Source organism: Dunckerocampus dactyliophorus, chromosome 11 (genome assembly GCF_027744805.1).
Source record: "Dunckerocampus dactyliophorus isolate RoL2022-P2 chromosome 11, RoL_Ddac_1.1, whole genome shotgun sequence".
Taxonomy (NCBI): domain Eukaryota; kingdom Metazoa; phylum Chordata; class Actinopteri; order Syngnathiformes; family Syngnathidae; genus Dunckerocampus; species Dunckerocampus dactyliophorus.
This window is the reverse complement of record NC_072829.1, coordinates 1,217,846-1,236,939: the sequence shown is the minus strand read 5'-3', so window position 1 is coordinate 1,236,939 and position 19,094 is coordinate 1,217,846. Positions and strand designations below refer to the sequence as shown.

The following is a 19,094-nucleotide window of genomic DNA, read 5'->3' as shown; positions in this document are numbered from 1 at the left end:
GTTGGCATTGCCAGCAGTAAGTCAAGCCTGTTTCCGATTCTGTCCATCATTTTCATGGACAGAATGTCTAGGCACAGCCAAGGCAAAGAGGGAGTACAGTTCGGGGGCCTTAGGATGTGGTCCTGATGGCCTCATTGGGCTGTGACCTTCAGGGTTTACTGGGGTGGTTTGCAGCTGAGTGTGAACTTCTGGGATGAGACTCAAATCCGACGCCATGGTTCTCAGCCAGAAAAGGGTGCATTGCTCCCTCCGGGTTGGGAATGAGTTCCTGCCCAAGGTGGAGGAGTTGAAGTATCTCGGGGTCTTGTTCACGAGTGAGGGAAGGTTGGAGCGTGAGGTCGATAGGCGGATCAGCGCAGCGTCTGCAGGAATGCAGTCGTTGTACCGGACCGAGCTGAGCCAGAAGGCAAAGCTCTGAATTTACTGATTGATCTATGTTCTCACCCCCACCTATGGTCATGAGCTTTGGGTTATGACCAAAAGAAGAAGATCGCGGATACAAGACGCTGAAATGAGTTCCCTCCGTAGGGTGGCTGGACTCACCCTAAGGATAGGGTGAGGAGCTCGGTCATCACAGTAGAGCCGCTGCTCCTTCACTTGGAGAGGAGCCAGTTGAGCCGGGAGAAGGCCCCGGGGCAGACCTAGGACACACTGGAGGAATTATGTCTCACAGCTGGCCTGGGAACGCCTTAGTGTCCTCCCGGTGGAACTGGAAGAGGTGGCTGGGGAACGGGAAGTCTGGACTTCCCTACTGAGACTGCTGCCGCTGCAAACCGAACCCGGATAGGTGGAAGAAAATGGATGGATGGATGGGCATGACGTGATGTGCCGGCGGCCAGTGGTGGAGCTTGACTCCTTTTATCCTTGGCGGCATGGCGTGATGTGAAATGGCGACTATAACTCTGCTGACTCAGCAGCCAGTCTCCATGCAGTGTGAAAGGTAACGTAATCTCATAACAAGACTCATGCCAAGTGGCCACAGTAACACACATCACGTGTCTTGCAATATTTTTCGACGAATAATAGGCCACGCTCATCCACCAAACAGCCATCATTTATTCATTGATTCTTTTTGGAGAAACTGCGCTATAGCTAGGGACGACTGCGCTGGCGTGATGAAGGTCAAAACTGGCACTGGGGTCGACACTGTCATTTTGTAGAAGTACTGTATGTACTTCCAATGCATTTCCAATACATCATAGACGGTAGCATGAGGGGTGCTAAGAGGTTAAATGTCAACATTGACTGATATGGCGTTCCGTTCCAGCCATTATTCGGCATGACGTAACCCAAGCTGAAAGCAGTCATTTCAAGGACATGTAGTCCCTGAGAGGTGAGCCCCGCCGCCAGACGGACGGTGACCTTTGTGCCGATGTCTCACGCCTGTTTTCTCTTCCCTTCCTTCTGCCTTCTGGGGAGCAGCTCGGAGGCCCAGCCGTGACCAACGCCTAATTCACGGGCCGACACGATTTATGTGGAGTGACAGAAAGGAATTCACCAGCAAATCCCTCTCCTTTTAAACGCCTGCTTGTTATCATTGACCCTTAGTCGTCACCCTCGTAAAGCCGCGCTCGGGCCGCAGGTACTTGTAAAGAAGTGGTGCCTTAGTATTTATGAGCAACACATATTGGACCTGATGCACCGTGAAAAAGACACAAATGACTTTTATTCTGTTGTCAGGCTAGCTCCATCAGCAGCTAGGACTCTCATGTTCATCCACACCAAGACAGACAGCAATTCTACTGGGACTGAACTGGGCCAAAACCAGATTATTTATTACTGATGATTAATTAATAGAACAATGAATTCTATTTATGATGAATTATTATTATTAGAATGACATCTTGACTTCTTGTTGGTAAAACAATACAAAGTGAAAATGCTAATCACACGTGTGATAATGTCACCAGGTGGTTTACGTTCATCTTCTACAATCGGATTTGACAACAAAAAATAAGAACTTTTCTGTCAAAATTGACAAGAAATACATTTACCAAGGAAGATGACCTTTTTGATCAAAATAAATATTTTTACAATTCTTTTTTACTTGATATTATCTAAATATATTTAAATAAGTTTTAAAAAATTCAATATATACAAATATTTGTTATGATAATATTATAAATAAAATAATAAAATATATAACTATATAAAAAGGAAATTAATTAAGTAATAAATAACAAAATATAAATACAAACATTTGATATATCTTAAGATAATAAAAACAAATTCTATGAATCTATTAATTGTGACGTACATTATTTCCAGGCTTTCACGAGCCACATAAAATGATATGGCGGCCCCCGAGCCACCTGTGGCCTAGAGGGACTGCAGTAATTGGTAAGTGAACTAAACCAGATTAAAATGAAATATCTGATCAAAGGCCTTCCAAAGACGTTGACGAGACTGCACGTAGCGGATACAACCTGGCTTCATCTGACACACACATCACGCATACAGTTTTTACTTAACAACTACAGTGTTACATAATGTATTATATCGCCTCTACTTTGTTTGTTTTAGCATTTTCTGTGACAACTTTTTACTTTCCCATATTTTGCATATCATTCTTTTCACAAGCAACAGTGCTATTTTTTTAGCGCTGCATGCAGAAGAAACGAATTGAAGAACATTTGTCTGTTTCCTAAACGCCCTAAAACCAATCCAGTGCGGTTTAGTGATGAAACGGTGTATGATTTATTGTTTACTGATTTGCTTGATTGATTTTTTCGCATCCAAAGACGCCTGGCGTCAAAAGTGTGAGCATTTTTCCATCAAATAATATTGTGATCATATTGATAAGGGTGAACATTTTCATTGTCACTTTTACGACCCTGTTATTCTTTGTTTACATCACATTGCGCAGGCTACAGGATCACAGCAGGGACAAAAGACGGCTGCTGCTAGCATAGCAAGCTAACTAGTTAGCCTCTCCAATGTACTTATTCTAAACTTAAGATGTGTCAAACCGAGTGGGGAAGAAGCCAAAAACGTACCACTTCCACACGGGATAAGAGGAAAACCTTTTTTCACTCGATCTCAGCCATGGCGTGACGGCTGGGCTCTGCTGGCTCAGCAGACAGTCTCCATGCAGTGTGAAAGGTAACGTAATCTCATCACATACTGATGCCGAGTGACCACAATGCTACATGTAACTTGTCTTTCAGTATTTTTGGACTAACAATAGGCCATAGTCAACCACAAAACAACATCATTTTTTAAGTAATTTTACATTTTTGGAACAAACGCAATATAGTGAGGGAGCAATATTGGACCCACGATATAACAAGGGACGACTGCAACGTACACTCCCCATTTTATATCCAGAGTTACTGTATTTTGTCCAAATAGATACCATACTGACAGTGTGCTAAAAAAACCCAACAACATATTTTCCCGGTCACTTGGTCCAAGAATAAATAATTCCAAGTGCAAGAATAAAGACCTGATTCGAGTCTTTTCATTGCTTTTGGTCCCAGCTGCCAAAGTGGAACCTAATGCTATTACTTTGCCACGATGGATACGACTTTAATGACCCGGTCATGGAAGACTTCCACTTGAATCCGACCTTGCTATTGGCTCTTGTGTGGATCTTGTCTTGTTCCAGTGCTACTAAAAAAAAACATTCCACTGCCATTGTCAACAAAACACGCACCAAACTTGTTTCGATCTCATCCATGCATCCATTTTTTATGCTGCTTGCCCTCACAAGGGTGGCGGGGGTATGCTGGAGCCTCGGGTACACCCTGGAATGGTGGCCAGCCAATCACAGGGCACTTGTATTACACTTAAGACAGAAATAAGACTCATGCTCTGTGTTGCTATGCATGTGTTCCCATGGGGACCTGAAAGAGGCGGACAGGAAGTGATGTCGGGGGTTAAGAGTTGAGTTTGCGTGGGTGTTTTTAGAAGGGATTATTGTGCCTGTGTAGAATACTACATTTCATCAATGTCTTTGAGTCTTTTGAATGCCTTACACTGGTATTTTTGTTCATTTAGCCATTTTATGCTTCAAAATATTTAATTTAGGCAAAAAAATACCTAACATTTGCTTAAATAAACATATTTTTGACTAATAGGCTGTTATCAACCCCAAACAGCATGATTAACTCATTCGATGCCAAAGATGTAATTCAATGTTTTTATAAACCCCACACCCAATCCCAACAACGTATTTATACGTTTGGTTGTTTTTTGCGAGAGGCTAAAGGAGGTGCTGATGCGACTCCTCACCAATGGATTGGGCTTAAGAGCAATTTTAATGATATAAAAACGGCCACTAGGTGGCAGAAGTGCATCATAAGAGGAAGGAGAAACACACACGACAGGAAGAGGAAGCTCTTGCATAAAGGCAATGTAACAGCACATTGCGTACCACACGGAAAAAAATGCACGCATTGTAGGGAAACTGTAACGCACGCACACGCGCGCACACACGTGCACGCACATAGTTCTGTTCCAAATGTGACAATTGTAAATAGTGTGTTGTTTAGATATTGGAGCTGTCAGCTTCAAAGTGAAAGTTAAGCTTGAAATGGATCTGGTTTTCTCACTTTTTGTAGTTGGGAACTGATATTTTCCTGAAACTTACCTTTCTTCTTCTGCTGATTACTGAAGAACAGAAAAAGGAAGAAACCAACTTTTTTTTCTGGTGAAAGACGTGAGTCTAATGTTTCTTTTGGTAGGTTCCATGTTTCTATAACCATACAACACAATATTCCGTGTGCCTTGAGAGATCAGTCCAAATGGTCTAAAACGGCTGGTGCTGAAGGGCGTGTCTTTTGAAAAACGGCTGGGATTGAATGACTTATGGTAGCGTCTAACTGCAAAACTCGAAGCATGAAGTGGCGAGGGATTACTGAACATGAACATGAAGGCAGACACATGAGGGTCTTGCTAATCATCCAGTTCATGCCTGCACTTGTGGGGAAAAAAACATTTTTCACCGGAGAAACGCAATCTCAGTTCTAAAAAAAAAAATTGTGATCCACAGTTTTTGCGTTACCGTGTGCATGTGCCCAATGTTGCCATCCAAAAAAATGCTTCTAATACTGTAAGTCTCTTTTACATGCAAAATTCAACATTTTGGTGACCACTTATAAGAATGGATGACTGTACTGTCTTCATGTCCTTCACGTGCACCTCATGTCCTTCACGTGCACCTCATGCCTCCCATTGGCTGCCACACAACTCAAACCCTAAACATGTGCAAAACATCATCATCCTTTCAGTCTCATTTGTGAAAACAGTTACATACCTTGTTTTCCCCTTGAACCTTTTTAGGCTCGGTACTAATGCTCTTTATCCAGTTGCTGGAGTGGCGCTTTTGGCTCACATTGACCACCACTGGGTCGGGGGAGACAATGCAGCTGCAGGAGAAGCAACAACAGCAATGAAAGTGCTCATTAAGACACATTGCAAATATGATGAAAACCAAATCACTGTATGACTGCAATCATATGATTAGATTTTATTCTAATCGTCTCACAGGAAGTTGGACTGGTGTAGAGTCTCGGCCTTGGGTGAGAGCAAGTGGAGAGCAAGCATAGAATTGACCCCCCCCCCGCCGCCTGCGATGGCGAACAATCAACCTGATGAGATCAGAGGCCGAGGAGGAAACGGCCGCAGCGACAGGAAGGGCGCTGCGCTGTGCGTCACCTCCAACAGGAAACCCCCACATGATCTGGCCAAAGGAGATAAGGCTGATCCTCAGACCTTGGCCGTCAACAAGGGACAGCTGATAACTTCTCAACCTGCCCATAAAGACACCACCCCAAATTTCTAACTAAATTGTTCTGGGGGGCACATCTTCAGAAGAGGGCAGACTTGTCCCTTCACCATTACCGGTGGTCCTCATGTTACAACGTTCCGTGTCCCATAAATGATGAATAGCGTTGCCTCCTTTGTCGTTAACCCGCGAAGCAGTCAGCTTTATTTTGTACAATTATTAAATATGTGTTAAGGCTGTAAAACCCCTCAGCACACATGTGACCAACCTACATAAGGAATGATTAATGGCGACTCACGCGTGTTTCACACTTCCTCTGACCGTGCCTCTTCGTCCTGACGCCGCTCCGCTGTGGCGTTTCTGCATCCTGGTTAAAACATTGCTGCTGTCGTCCTTACGCTATATTCCTCCTTCTTTATGTAACCAAAGATTGATTGATTCCGTAATGGCGCCCTACAGCCACGTACCGTCTACCTTCCTTCAGCGTGTCCACAAGTCCAACTTCTTGTGCGATGGTTAGCATCCTCCTCTGCCTTTTGGGCGCAGGACGTTTTGCCGACATTGTGGCTTTTGTCAGGAAGAAAACGTGCAAACATGCAAGCACTTCAGAGTCACAACACAACAGGAGACACGGCACGAAGGAGATTGATTGACAATGGTCTACGGCCAATCAGGACACACAACAAAATGCGCGGGTTCTCCCTTAGCCAATCAGGACACAGAACACAATGCGCGTTCATACTCTGTAAAAAAAAGCATGAAGAACCACGATGTTGCGAGGTACGACTGTACTGTTGAAAAAGAAAGAGAGGATATTCAGTGGCAGATTACTATCACTGTCCTGCTCCACTGAAAGACTAAGCAGATTGTTTCTTTTCCTATCATATTTATTGATTCTTATACTTATATTTTCTTCTTTTTTCTTCTGATTTTCTTATTTGTTAATATAACATGTATAATGCTTTCCAGCCTTGTCGCTATCATGGAATAGTGTTGGCAATACAATATGTAAACAAGACATGACTTACACTGTTCTATGGCAACTTTGACATAATCGTCGTTCTTGTCTTTTTTTTTTCTTCCTATGTATCGGCTGGTACTATTCCGCTGGCGGAATAGCATTCTTTTTCAAAATGTGTTTATAGCGCACTTTCAAGGCAAATGCTTCTTGTAAAGGTGTTCCTTCAAAGCAGTCATCAGTGAAATGATCACTGCAAACAACAGAAGTCCACCTGTCTCTCGTTCTGTGAGCTTTCTTTGTCCAAACGTTCCTCTTTTGGAAAAGAAAACAAACGTACAGTATCACTGGGATACTATGAACATCCAGCAGCAACACAACATTTTGGCACGCCTGAAAAATATACTGAACCAAGTCGACCATCAACCTCGAGAAGTGTTTGTTCACTCTGCTTTAGCTGAGAGGTGTCACCCCGATCACATCACTTCCGGAAATGACGCTTTGCTGCGACAACGAGCTCGTCAGGGCTGGCGCCATCAACTATAAATATCATTTTTGCAAATTTACCGTTTGCTTTCAAAAATGTAACAATGTAGAAATGTAACAATGTAGAACATAATTAGACAAATATATAAGATATTTAAGCAAAGTTGGTGAATCATGTCAGGGAGCCTTTAATGCTTAGAAGAACACGGTGCAATTCAGTTTCTGTCAAAATGAAAGAATAAATCAATTTCGAAGGAAAAATGAAGTGCGTGATTGACACACCACATCCACATCAAATGATGTGGTGGGCCACATCTCGCCCCCCGGCCTTGAGTTTGACACCTGTGCTTTATATGACAGTGCTCTGCTGTTTTTAGGAACCTCTTGCAAAAATGTTCAGCGCTCCCAAGTTTTGAACGGTCAGTCCCGTGCCGGTATGGGCCTGCGAGCCACCGGTTGGAGAGCCTTGCTCCACATTCAGCCTGACCCTCCCAGCCTCTATGAGTCTGCTTTTGTCCAAAGATGAGATACGATCTTGACGGACAATGAATTTCCAGCGGCAGGTACTTTGCAGGGTCAGGTCTTAATAAAACAAACATTTTGCACAATTGACCACCCACCAGGCTCTCTCTCTCATTAGCACGGCCACTTCTCCAAAAGTGCCAGCCTTGATTATCCTTAGGCCGGCAGGAAGAGCCGGTGGGACCCCACTCACCCTCGGCTGTTATTCATCATGCGGATAAAAGCGTAATGAAAAGTATTTAGTAGCGGGACTACACCTCCTTACTCACTTCAAGTCAAGAGCAATGTTGTTGTTTTTGTTAATGGTGGCGGGGGCCTTATAACCCAAAGCTAATGGCCCCATTGTTTGCCTGATCTTACCCCTCGCAGGTCTCCCGCTGTCACCGGCCAGCCAGGATCTCGGGGAATGTTCATCTTGTTTGTGGGTTCACTACCAGGCTGGTATTCGCCAACAGTCCTCAACATACACAAAGACTGACTGGGCTGTGGACTCGGTGGTAATATATCTCCCCACTGTTTCCTCTTTGGAATCCAAAGGCACTGACCTCCAATGGGAGGGCCATTCTCAGGGGCTGCTTTTCTTTGATTAATGTGCCGTGTTCTGTTGCTTTGTCTTCTACTTAAGGAAAGTGAACTTTTTTGTAGAATTTTGCCCATCATCCACAATCCTTATAGGAGACATGATCACACATGTCTTTGTCTCTTTTCAGGTAGAAGAAGTAGGTAACAATACACGTAATGGGATTCACCTATGAAAACACCTCCAAGAAGATTTTATGGTTTTCTATCCATGCTGTGAGCGTGTGGTAACAGGTACATTCATGGTAACACGCAATACTTACACTATTTTGCTCTATTCCACCAATAAAGCCTGCTGAAAAAACCTCCAAAAAATGGCCAACAACGCTTCATTTCCATTACCATTGTTACGCCTGAGAACTACGTTAATGGGGTAGTGACACCTCGCCACACCGCACCGGCTAGCTACTAGCCAGCTAGTGACTTGCTTCACAATGCTTCAGGCCCCTAGCCAAAGACTGAGACAAAGAGACTGTATGACCGACAAAAGGGCTCACACCGTTAATGCCATTGTTCTATGGAACAAACGCACAGAAAACCAATGCACAGAGTGAACTCTCTTCCTGCCTGTTTGGAGGAAAACAGACATGCATGCGCATTGCAATATATTGATTACCCACTTCATTTTCATTTATTGTGTGATTATCATCCCAGGCCATAGTGCCCAAAATGACAATGGGGGCTCTTTTACATCACAGGGGTCAAACTCAAAGCCCGCGGGCCCGATCTGACCCGCCACATTAATTTATGTGGCCTGCAAAGGCCTGGAAACAATGTGCATCAATACATCACTTCACCTTTCTTGCTAAATGTACTTGGTCTTGTGTACTGCATGCAATTGCATGTCTTCTCCACTTCGATATTATCTCATCATGCAACAAGGTATTCCAGGATTTTTCTGCCAAAAATAAATACTTGAATATCCGCTTGTCACTTTCGCAGTTATCCATCATTTTGTAAAAAAAAAAAAAAAAAAAAGGGAATTATGACGATAAATCCAATAATAAAAATAGCTCCGATAACCGACCATTTAAAAAAATGCTCCAATGAGGCGAGATTACCCGTACTGGGTGGGTGAGCAAATCAAGCGCTCCTTTTTTCTCCTGCCTGTGATGTTAACGGCCTGTCGTAACTTCCCCTTGAGCTCACTTGGAAACAAACATTCCCTTTGCGAGGAAGACATTTTGCATGCTAGTTGTACCAACAAAAAAAACAAAACATCGAGCACACAAGAAACCTCCTCAGCCGCCTGAGACGCCAGCGCCGCTATCACGCTTGGGCTTGTTGTGCCGCGGCGTTTGAAAAGGTTTGCCAGAGACTTCCGTGGCGTCACGCCGGCTGCTCGGAGCGTGTGCCCGAATAAAGTGCACCTTGCTGGGGCATGCCAGGTGGCTCCTCCCCCTCTATAATCTGGTTCTCCTGACCTCCGTAGCGGCACATAGCTTGTTATTTTGAGTTTTTATTTCAAAATGTCGCCTTTTTATCTCATAATTAGGACTTTTGATGTCCTTTGGACTTTTTTTTATCATAGCTTTGACTTTTAATCTCATAATTGTGACTTTGCTATCTCATAACTATGACTTTCTGGTAATTCTGACATATGCATTAAATTCATCTACAGTATATTGACTGTGTGTGTGTGTAGGTGTGTGTGTGTGTGTGTGTGTGTGTGTGTGTGTGTGTGTGTGTGAGAGGGTGGTCTTATGTAAATTATTAGCCTTTTTCTGACAAACAGCTAGCATAAAATGACTTGTTTTGAGTAATATCGCACTTGATGTTTGGGCACACATATAACTTACGTACATTTGCTGTGTGATATTGTTTTTTGCATGATTGGATGTTTTCTCACACTCACCGTTTAAGGGTCGGGCTGGATACACACGGCTGCCAGAGCCAGGTGATGTTTGGCATGGGCCTCCCGTGAGCGGTGCAGGTCAGCTGGTGCGGCCTGCCAAGCATGTAGGGCTGGATGTCCGCCGTGGCAAACTCCCCCTCGGAAATATTGGGCTTCGCTGTTGAGGGTAAAAGTTGATAAGAAACGACAGCTTGTGGAATCTTATAATGTCTTTCTAATGAGGAACGACAGCGGTGATGGATAGCCGTGAAAAAGGTGCCAGCGACATCCTTTCTCCTCTAGACACCGTGTGGAGGAAGAATGGCAGGATGATAGCCAAGCCTGGGGGCTGTAGGTTAAAGAGTGACCCCGCTGTGGACCCATAGACCCTGGACGCTGATTCAGGCATGTGGTCTTTAATCAACAGCAGACAAAGATGCTTGTGCCACCTCAGACGCTGTTCCGTACCCTTTGGCCATTCTCTCAGCTTCAATAGACAAAATAACAGCCCCAGCCCCCCCAAAACACCACCACCTCCTCCTCCTCTGCTGTGACCACCATTTTGCAGCATTCAAACAACTAATAAACAAACTTGACAAAGTCTTTTAATTCACATCACAATCTCTCACTGCAATGTTTACGTGATATCACTCCAATAAGTCTTCGTGATTTCCTTGATATCACTCCAAAAAGTTTTAGTGATTTCCTTGATATCACTCCAATAAATCTTACTGATTTCCTTGATATCATTCCAATAAGTCTTATTGATTTACTTGATTTCACTGCAATAAATCTTAGTGATTTCCTTGATATCACTCCAATAGTGATGCCACACGGGACACTCCATCCATCCATTTTCTATGCCGCTTCTTCTCATTAGGGTTGCAGGGGTATGCTGGAGCCTATCCCAGCTGACTTGGGGTGACAGGCAGGGTACACCCTGGACTGGTGTCCAGCCAATGGCAGGGCACATATAGACAAACACTCACATTCATACCTATGGACAATTTAGAGTCTCCAATGAAGCTAACATGCATGTTTTTGGAATGTGGGAGGAAGCCGGAGTACCCGGAGAAAACCCACACACACACGGGGAGAACATGCAAACTCCACATATCTCCAAGGGAGAATCCAACCCAGGTCTTCCCATCTCCAGGCTGTTCCTGTGTGGCCAACATGCTAACCACTAGACCACCGTGCGGCCCACGTGACACTCAAGCACTCCAAAGAACTATTCCCCGTCATATGTTGGCACCACGTTGGGGTCTGAAGCATGCTATGAAAGCCCTTTTGTCATCGAAATTGCTCTTAACTGTGAACATGATGTAGTGTTTCAGCGATATCTCGCTACATATTTCATTTATTGATCATTACTTCATCATCTATGTATGTAGCCTGCATTTATTTATGCGTTTCTAAATTCTTTCTGGCAGTTTGTTACTCCAAGAAAGCCTGTTTCCGCCATTGAAAGAACAAAAACAACGGTACGTCATAATTATGAGACAAAAAGTCGAAATTGTGAGATATGCAAGTCATAATTATCAGAAAAAGTCATAGTTATGAGATAAAAGGTAATAATTATTAGATAGTAACTACGCATGTGCGGAGTGCCATGTCACAAAAGCTGCACATGCAGTTTGCATCTCATCATTTCCACTGGAACTTTTTATCTCATAATTATGACTTTTTATCTACTAATTTTGACTTTTTATCTCATAATTTTGACTTTTTTCACATAATTCTGACATCTCATAATTTTGATTTTTTAATCTCATAATTAAGACTTTTAATCTCATTTTATGACGTTTTATCTCATGATTTCAAATTTTTCTGATATTTATGACTCTCCTATCTCATATTTATGGCTTTCCTATCTCATAATTTTGACTTTTTATCTCATAATTTCAACTTTCTGTCTCATAATTCTGACTTTGTCTTTGAGGTTCTAGAATGTAACTTGTGACGCAGGTCTGAAACCGATACGACCATGATTACACATGATGTGTATCATGACAATATTCCAGCATGATGACCATATGACGGCTGCATATACAGTATACACACACTGGGGATGCAAACAAATGATCTGGGGGGGGGCGGGAGCCTGCATACAGTTTACACACGTGCCAACCCCCCTACTAAAGAGGCCCAAATAATCAACAACAGCTGCGGCGGCGACGTCAGTCCGGCTCTGGAATCAACAAATTCCTCTCAAACTAAAGCTGCTACCTGCCGTCCGGTGGAGCGACCCGGAGCTGCCGCAGCATGGATATGGACGTGGATCTTTATGGCAGCAGCTTACTTTCGATTTCCAGGCTGTAGCTGAGATTGCGGTACAGGCCCTTGGCTCGGTGTCCGAGGCTGACGGTGTAGACCCCGGCGTGGTTCCGCTGCAGATCAGTGATGATCAAGCTGAGACCAGACGTCCTGTAGCAGTCGGAATTCCTCAGGATGGGGACATCATCTTTATACCTGGGAGTCAAAACACACATTTTTCATTTATTGTGCAAACATGCTAACATTGTTTGACTGCTCCTGCTGTTCAGGGGAGCCTGTCCCACTTGGAAGGGTGGACTACACATCCAAAGTACAATTGGAAGGTCTGTCAAAGTATTTGAGAAAAATATGCCACTAGGAGATCTTGCAAGAGCCAAGGGCCATTAAAAAAAGCAGCTGCGGGCCACAAATGGCCCCCGGCCGCACTTTGGACAGCCCTGGTCCTATTCCCTCACTATTACGTGTCTGTCAGAGGATGATTGGTTTGACTTTGTACTCATATTAGTTGAACTTACAGGATTTGACTTTTACTATGGTGAACTTGTCTTTATACTTGACAAGCAGTCGACCTTGACATTGACCTCTACTTCTACTTGTTGTGTACTTGCCAGGTCATCACATCCGGTGGTGGCAGAGCGTTGACTTTGGGTTCAAACACGAGCTTCTTTCTGCCCTCTTTGACCACCACCGTGCCGTGCCGCTCATGTTTATAGGAAATGTTGATAAATGGGTGCTCTGTACGAAAGAAATACATAAAAAACATGGGAAAAATGGAGTTAAACATAACATTAAAGGAAAAGTGCAGTTTTTAAAAATGCTGCCCATCTCATCCACAATCCTTATGTGAGACATGAACACACATGCCTTTCTCATTTCTGTGCGTTCTAAAGATATAACAACAGGTAAAAAGAGGCAGCTAATTGATGCATGTAATGGGACGCACCTCTTCTGCCTCCAAAAAGCTCCAACAAGGTTGAATGGTTTTCTATCCATGCTGTGAGCATGTGGTAGCAGGTACTGTACATTCATGATAACATGGAATGCTTACAATATTTTGCTCATTTAAAACATTATTTCACATAGCAACATAGAAAGGAACACTACACTTAGCATCAAAAACACAGCAGCAGTGGCGGCAGCTCCAATACAGTATGTAGCGTCACCTTTGGCTAGTGGCCTGGGGCGTTGTGAGCGAGTGTGTGGTGAAGCAAGTCGCTAGCCAGGGTAGTAGCTAGCCGGTGTGGTGTGGTGAGGTGTCACTACGCCAGTGACGTAGTTCTTAGGCGTAACAATGTTAATAACAATAATAATAACAATGTCGCTGTAGCTTGGTTAACTCATTCAATACCAAAGACGTATTCGTACGTTTTTATAAACACCCGATTCCAAAGACATATTTACTGTATATGTCTTTTGGGTTTTGACGCAGAAAAGGTGTCACTTTTAGAGCAGTTTTAAAAACATAAAAACAGCCACAAGATGGCAGGAATGCATTTGATAAGAGCTCGGCATGGATCTTTTGCATATAAAAACACACTCGACAGGAAGGAGGAAGTGGAAGCGTGCAGAAGGTTACGCACTGCACATGCGCGCACACCCGTGCACACACACAGTTTAGTTCCAAATGTGAAAATTGTAAATCGTAAATTTGTAAATAAATTGTTATTTTGATGTAAAACAACCATTTTTTGTGTTGTTTATTTTGGTATAGTTGTTTAGATGTTTGAGCTGTCACAAAAGCAAAAAATGTGCATCAAAGTGAAAGTTATGCTTGAAATGTATCTTTTCACAAAAAGCTGGTTGTCTCCCTTTTGCAGTTAGAAACGGATATTTTCCTGAAACGTACCTATGTTCTACTGCTGATTACTAAAGAACAGAAAAGCTTTTTTTTCTGATGAAAGACGAGAGTCTAATCTTTCTTTTGGTAATCTTTCTTTATGTTTATGCAGCCATTTAACACAATATTTTGTGTGCCTTGAAAGGTCAGTCAAAATCATCTAAAATGGCCGCCACTGAAGGGGTTGTCTTTTGAAAAATGCCTGGGATTGAAGGAGTTAATAAGCAGGTCACATGATGTAAATGGAGCGTTGTTGGCGCTTCTTGGAGGTTTTCTCAGAAGGCTTTACGTCTCTGCCTCACTGTTTTTATATCTTTAGAGGTGTGTGTGTTCATGTCTCACATAAGGATTGGGGGCAAAATTCAAGTGTAACATTTGAACAATGTCCTCCTCACCGTAGACAATGACTTTCGCTGTGGCGTTCTTATGTTTGGTGGGCAAAGTCTCAGCTTTGCAGCGATAAAAGCCCTTGTCTTCCATTGTAACGTTGGGCAGCACGAGTGCCTTGCTCATTGTAAAAACAACAGCAGGACGCTCCATTGTTGCCTGTGTGGAATGGCGATTTTCCTGAAGACAGAAAAAAAAAAATCCCATAAACCCATGCATATACCCTTCAACAGTCTGCGCTGGAAATGTATCTTTCTTACGTTCTTCCCTGGGAAATCCCAAGTGAAGCTGATCCTTTCATTAAAAGTGGTCTGGCCGGTGCAGTTGAGGACGAGCGTGTCGCCAACCAACACTCTGACGCGCTCAGGGGTGACCATCACGTTCTCCAGGAAAGTAGCTGTAAAAGTGGCTCATTGTCATTGTGCTGCCCTTCCCCGGCCAAGGGGCCAATCTGTCCACAAAGACACACTCACACTGTCTCCTGGGCATGTACACCGAGCTGAACTCACGACCATTGACAACGGCGGTGCAGGTCAACATGGTGTACGCAGTGGAGGGACTGTAAGGGATTCTGAAGCCCACCTTTGGATCCCATTGTATTTCCTTGACACTTTTCTCAGAAAAATGTGGGACCTGCGAATAAATTCAAATAAACTATGAAGGTTAATTTGTTTCTTCTTTACCAAAGCCTTTTTTAGACACTAAATCTATGGAACTGAATTTTTAGGGCCTGAGCACCAGCGATAGCAAAGCAAAGGCCCTTTTGAAACTGCTGTTTTTTTGTTTGTTTTATTACACGACTCTCCTGCCATTTTTGAGGGTCTTAACGGGCATGAAAAGTCACCAAAATTTGCAAGCTTGTCAAAATATCAAAAATTTGATATTTCAGGGGTCCCAGACACAAATTCCCCAAATTCACTTAGCAGTGCCCCCTTTAAAATAATAAAAAAAACAGCCCCTGCCACCAGTTTCATGGATCGTCACAAAATTTGGTGGAGACGTCAATCATGACAGGATGCACAAAAAAGTCTCCAGAACTCCTGTTCCAAAATAAACAGGAAGTTGGCCATTTTGGTTTCTGGCGGTCATTTTAAGGCAAAAACAAGGGGTTTTATTTCAAGTAGTTCTTGGCACTTTGACCAGATGAGCCCAAATGAAAATCACGTATACTAGACAGACGGGCGATGTTGTATGCCAAAGGATTTTCGGCTGCTCCGTACGGTGTTGGTGGGGCATGACAACAGACTTTGATGATCAGACAATTCACTGATTCAAACTGTAAACATGAACAACTCAGATCTTCATCATGATTGCTACATCTGATGAAGACAACACCTTGAAGTGATACATAGGTCACTTCCTGAATTTGTCTCAGTGCCACCAGTGGCAACAGGAAATGGTATGCGCGCCCCCTCTGACTTACATGAACCCTGAGTTGCGTGGGGGTGCCAGGGCCTGTTCAACGCTGCTTAACGCTTGAATTATGATTATTATCCCAATTTAATCAAAATCTGCAAGTGTGTCAGGCCCAGCGAAAAGGGTCCCAAACACAAACTCCCCAAATTCTTAGCCACGCCCCCTTTAACATTTTGAAAAAATTTGCGCCTGCCACCTGCTTCATGGATCCTCACGAAATTTGGTGGAGACGTCAATCATGGCAGGACGCACAAAAAAGTCTCAAGAACTCGTGTTGCCAAACAAACAGGAGTTTGCCATCTGGGTCTTCGACGGCGATTTTGGGGCGAAAACTCGGGGTTGTATTTCGATGAACGAGTTTGCATGATTTTTACATGATTACATGATTTTATGCCGAAAACTTCAATGAATAAAACATTGTAAGCAAAGTGCGTGTTCATAAATTGACTCTATTAGCTACCAAAGAAAGAAATGAACCTTTGTAAAGACACAAGGCTGAGTCGGGATGGACCTTGAACATGCTATCATGCACGCCTCCTCAACGAACACGTCAATCAGGCTTGTTGGTGATTCCTGCAGTCATTTATGAAATGCACATTGTGGACTTAGAAATGGAGGCATGTGCTTGCTGTTGCTTATTCTAATGCCAGCAGGCAAGGCAAGGACGGGGAAGGAAGGAAGGACGGAAAGAAGGAAGGAGGAGTGCCATTGGTTTACCAATAGCAGGAAAGTCGCACAACTTCTATCTGTTCCATCTCAGACAGATTGTTTGTCCACAAGCGGGCACAAAGTCACACTGTCGTAAATAGCTTCACCGGAGGTGGTACCAAGCTGAAGCAGGTTCATGAGTTCACCGGAGAGGTTCCTGGGGTGTGGAATGAACGGTATCAGAGGTTATAATCCTCAGGGCAAGTTACCTTGTTGTTTCATACGATTGGACACAGTGTGTGCAGGTTTTGTGCTGCATTTCCTGATGTTTGTGAGGGACCAGATTTAGCCTGAGAGTCTATTCTGAGTGAAAACACTCAAGGAGCACCTTCCTGTTCTGGCAGGAAGCAGACAGCCTGACTCCCTGAGCTTCCCTTTAGTCTGTTGTGTTTCTCCAGCATTGATTTTGGGAGAACCACCAAGGGCGCGTTCACACTTGTCATGTTTGGTTCCATTAAAACAAAGAGCGTTTGCTCTGCTAGTATGGTTCGTTTGGTCAAGTGCGAACGTGAGCATATCCAACCCTGGGGTACACCATACAAGGGGGCTGAGGCCGCTGGAGAGATGGGTCTCTTGCAAGTCATGCAGCCGCGTTAATATGACAGCAAAGACCAGTGACATCCATCCATCCTCTTCTTCTTATCCGAGGTCGGGTCCAGCTCCTCCCACTGGATCCTGAGGCGTTCCCAGGCCAGTTGAGAGACATAGCCTCTCCAACGTTCCTGGGTCTTCCTCGAGGCCTCCTACCGGTCGGATGTGCTCTGAACACCTCCCCGGGGAGGCGTCCAGGAGGCATCCTGACCAGATGCCCGAGCCACCTCATCTGGATCCTGTCAATCTGGAGGGCAGCGCTTCTACTCCGAGTTTCGGCTGCTTGTACCCGCCATCTTGTCCTTTGAGTCACTACTCAAAGCTCATGACCATAGGTGACGGTAGGAATGTAGATGGACCAGTAAATTTAGAGCTTTGCCTTTTGGCTCAGCTCCTTCTTCACCACCAGGGACCGATGCAGAGTCCACATCACTGCATGTGCCGCACCAATCACCTGTCCATCTTGCGTTGCATCCTTCCCTCACTCTTGAACAAGACCCTGAGGTATTTAGTGACAATACAGCAGATGATAAAACTAACTTGTGTACTCAACCCAGCAGACCTCATTGTGGTTTGGAATCATCGAGTAATGTCACGGAAAATGTCATGAAAGCTGCCCAGTGAAGTCCTCACTCTAGGCAAATGTCCCATGACCAAAATACCAGTGTGAACGCTAAGCAAACTGCACCAAAGTGCGCACTAAGGATGGGTTCACACTTGTGCTTCGGTTCTCTCGTCCAGACCAAAAATGTTTCAATCAAATTTCTTTTATCAATCCAAAATGTTGTTTGCTGGGTTGAATGCATGTATTATTTTTATATCCTGCTCTATTTACTGTACCAGCTTAGATTTCACAAAAAGCTTTTTTGTCATTTCTGCATGCTTTTTGCCGTCATTTAAAGCCTCGTTCACACTTGCACACATTTTTCCCCCACCACTGCCATTATTGCCTCCTTCCTGCTCTTTCTGCAGCTGCAAGGTCATTTTACCTTTCTTTTTTACATGAGCTCCTTCTCTGGAGTTCAATATCTTGTAGGACCCTTACAAATAGAGGAATTAATGAAGCTGGGGGGGATGCCTATACAGCTATCGGATATCGGTATCGGTCTGGAAAAGTAGAAAGTCATCCGTATCAGCTTGAAAAAAAATCTGTATCCAAATGTTTTTTTGGTGGGGGGGGGGGCTTACCGCATTCAGTTTGACAACAAAACTGGGGGAGGACGTATGGCAAGGAATCACAAGGCTGGTCTCATGCCTGTCGATGCCCAGGATGTAAGGTGTCTGATCGTGGGGCTCCACAAACGGCTGCTCAGGATCTACGGAACAATAACAAAAAGATTTCAACTCAGGTGAGATGCAAACGCTTCTGGAGACGTGATGCTGATGGAACCGAAGGGAAAACGTGCAATCAATCAGTGATGTGTGTGATCAAGGAATAGCCAATTACAACATTAGCATGGAATATGATGGAAGAAACCGCTGAAGGACGAGACTAAACAAAAGCAGGAGCGTCAGACCAAATGGGAAGCACATTTAGAGGATTCGTTCTGCAGGTTGTTTAGTCTGCATGGTCCAATACCACACTGATTTCTCTTGCTTGCTTCTTTGACCATCAGCCTTTTCGTGCGCGTCCAAGGAAAATAGGGTGTCTGAAGCTAAAATTGTACCCTTTATGCTGCCTGGCTCAATCTCCATTGTATCAGCGCTTGAACTGGAACGGGTTCCGTGTGCTGTTTGGAGGGAGACTTAAGGAAACAGTAGCAAGAGCAGG

The 19,094-nt window shown here is 44.0% G+C and overlaps 1 protein-coding gene across 1 annotated transcript in view; it reads right to left on the bottom strand.

The window, feature by feature from the left end:
* kdrl (kinase insert domain receptor like) overlaps positions 1 to 19,094 on the bottom strand; it is an 81,176-nt gene that overhangs the window by 39,662 nt on the left and 22,420 nt on the right. The window contains exons 4-11 of the mRNA XM_054791712.1: positions 18,512 to 18,639; positions 15,082 to 15,241; positions 14,869 to 15,005; positions 14,617 to 14,788; positions 12,993 to 13,119; positions 12,410 to 12,579; positions 10,129 to 10,285; positions 5,258 to 5,369 (exon numbers count right to left, since the gene is read on the bottom strand). Of these exons, the coding sequence (XP_054647687.1) occupies positions 5,258 to 5,369; positions 10,129 to 10,285; positions 12,410 to 12,579; positions 12,993 to 13,119; positions 14,617 to 14,788; positions 14,869 to 15,005; positions 15,082 to 15,241; positions 18,512 to 18,639 (1,163 nt within the window). The remainder of the gene's footprint in view (positions 1 to 5,257; positions 5,370 to 10,128; positions 10,286 to 12,409; positions 12,580 to 12,992; positions 13,120 to 14,616; positions 14,789 to 14,868; positions 15,006 to 15,081; positions 15,242 to 18,511; positions 18,640 to 19,094) is intronic.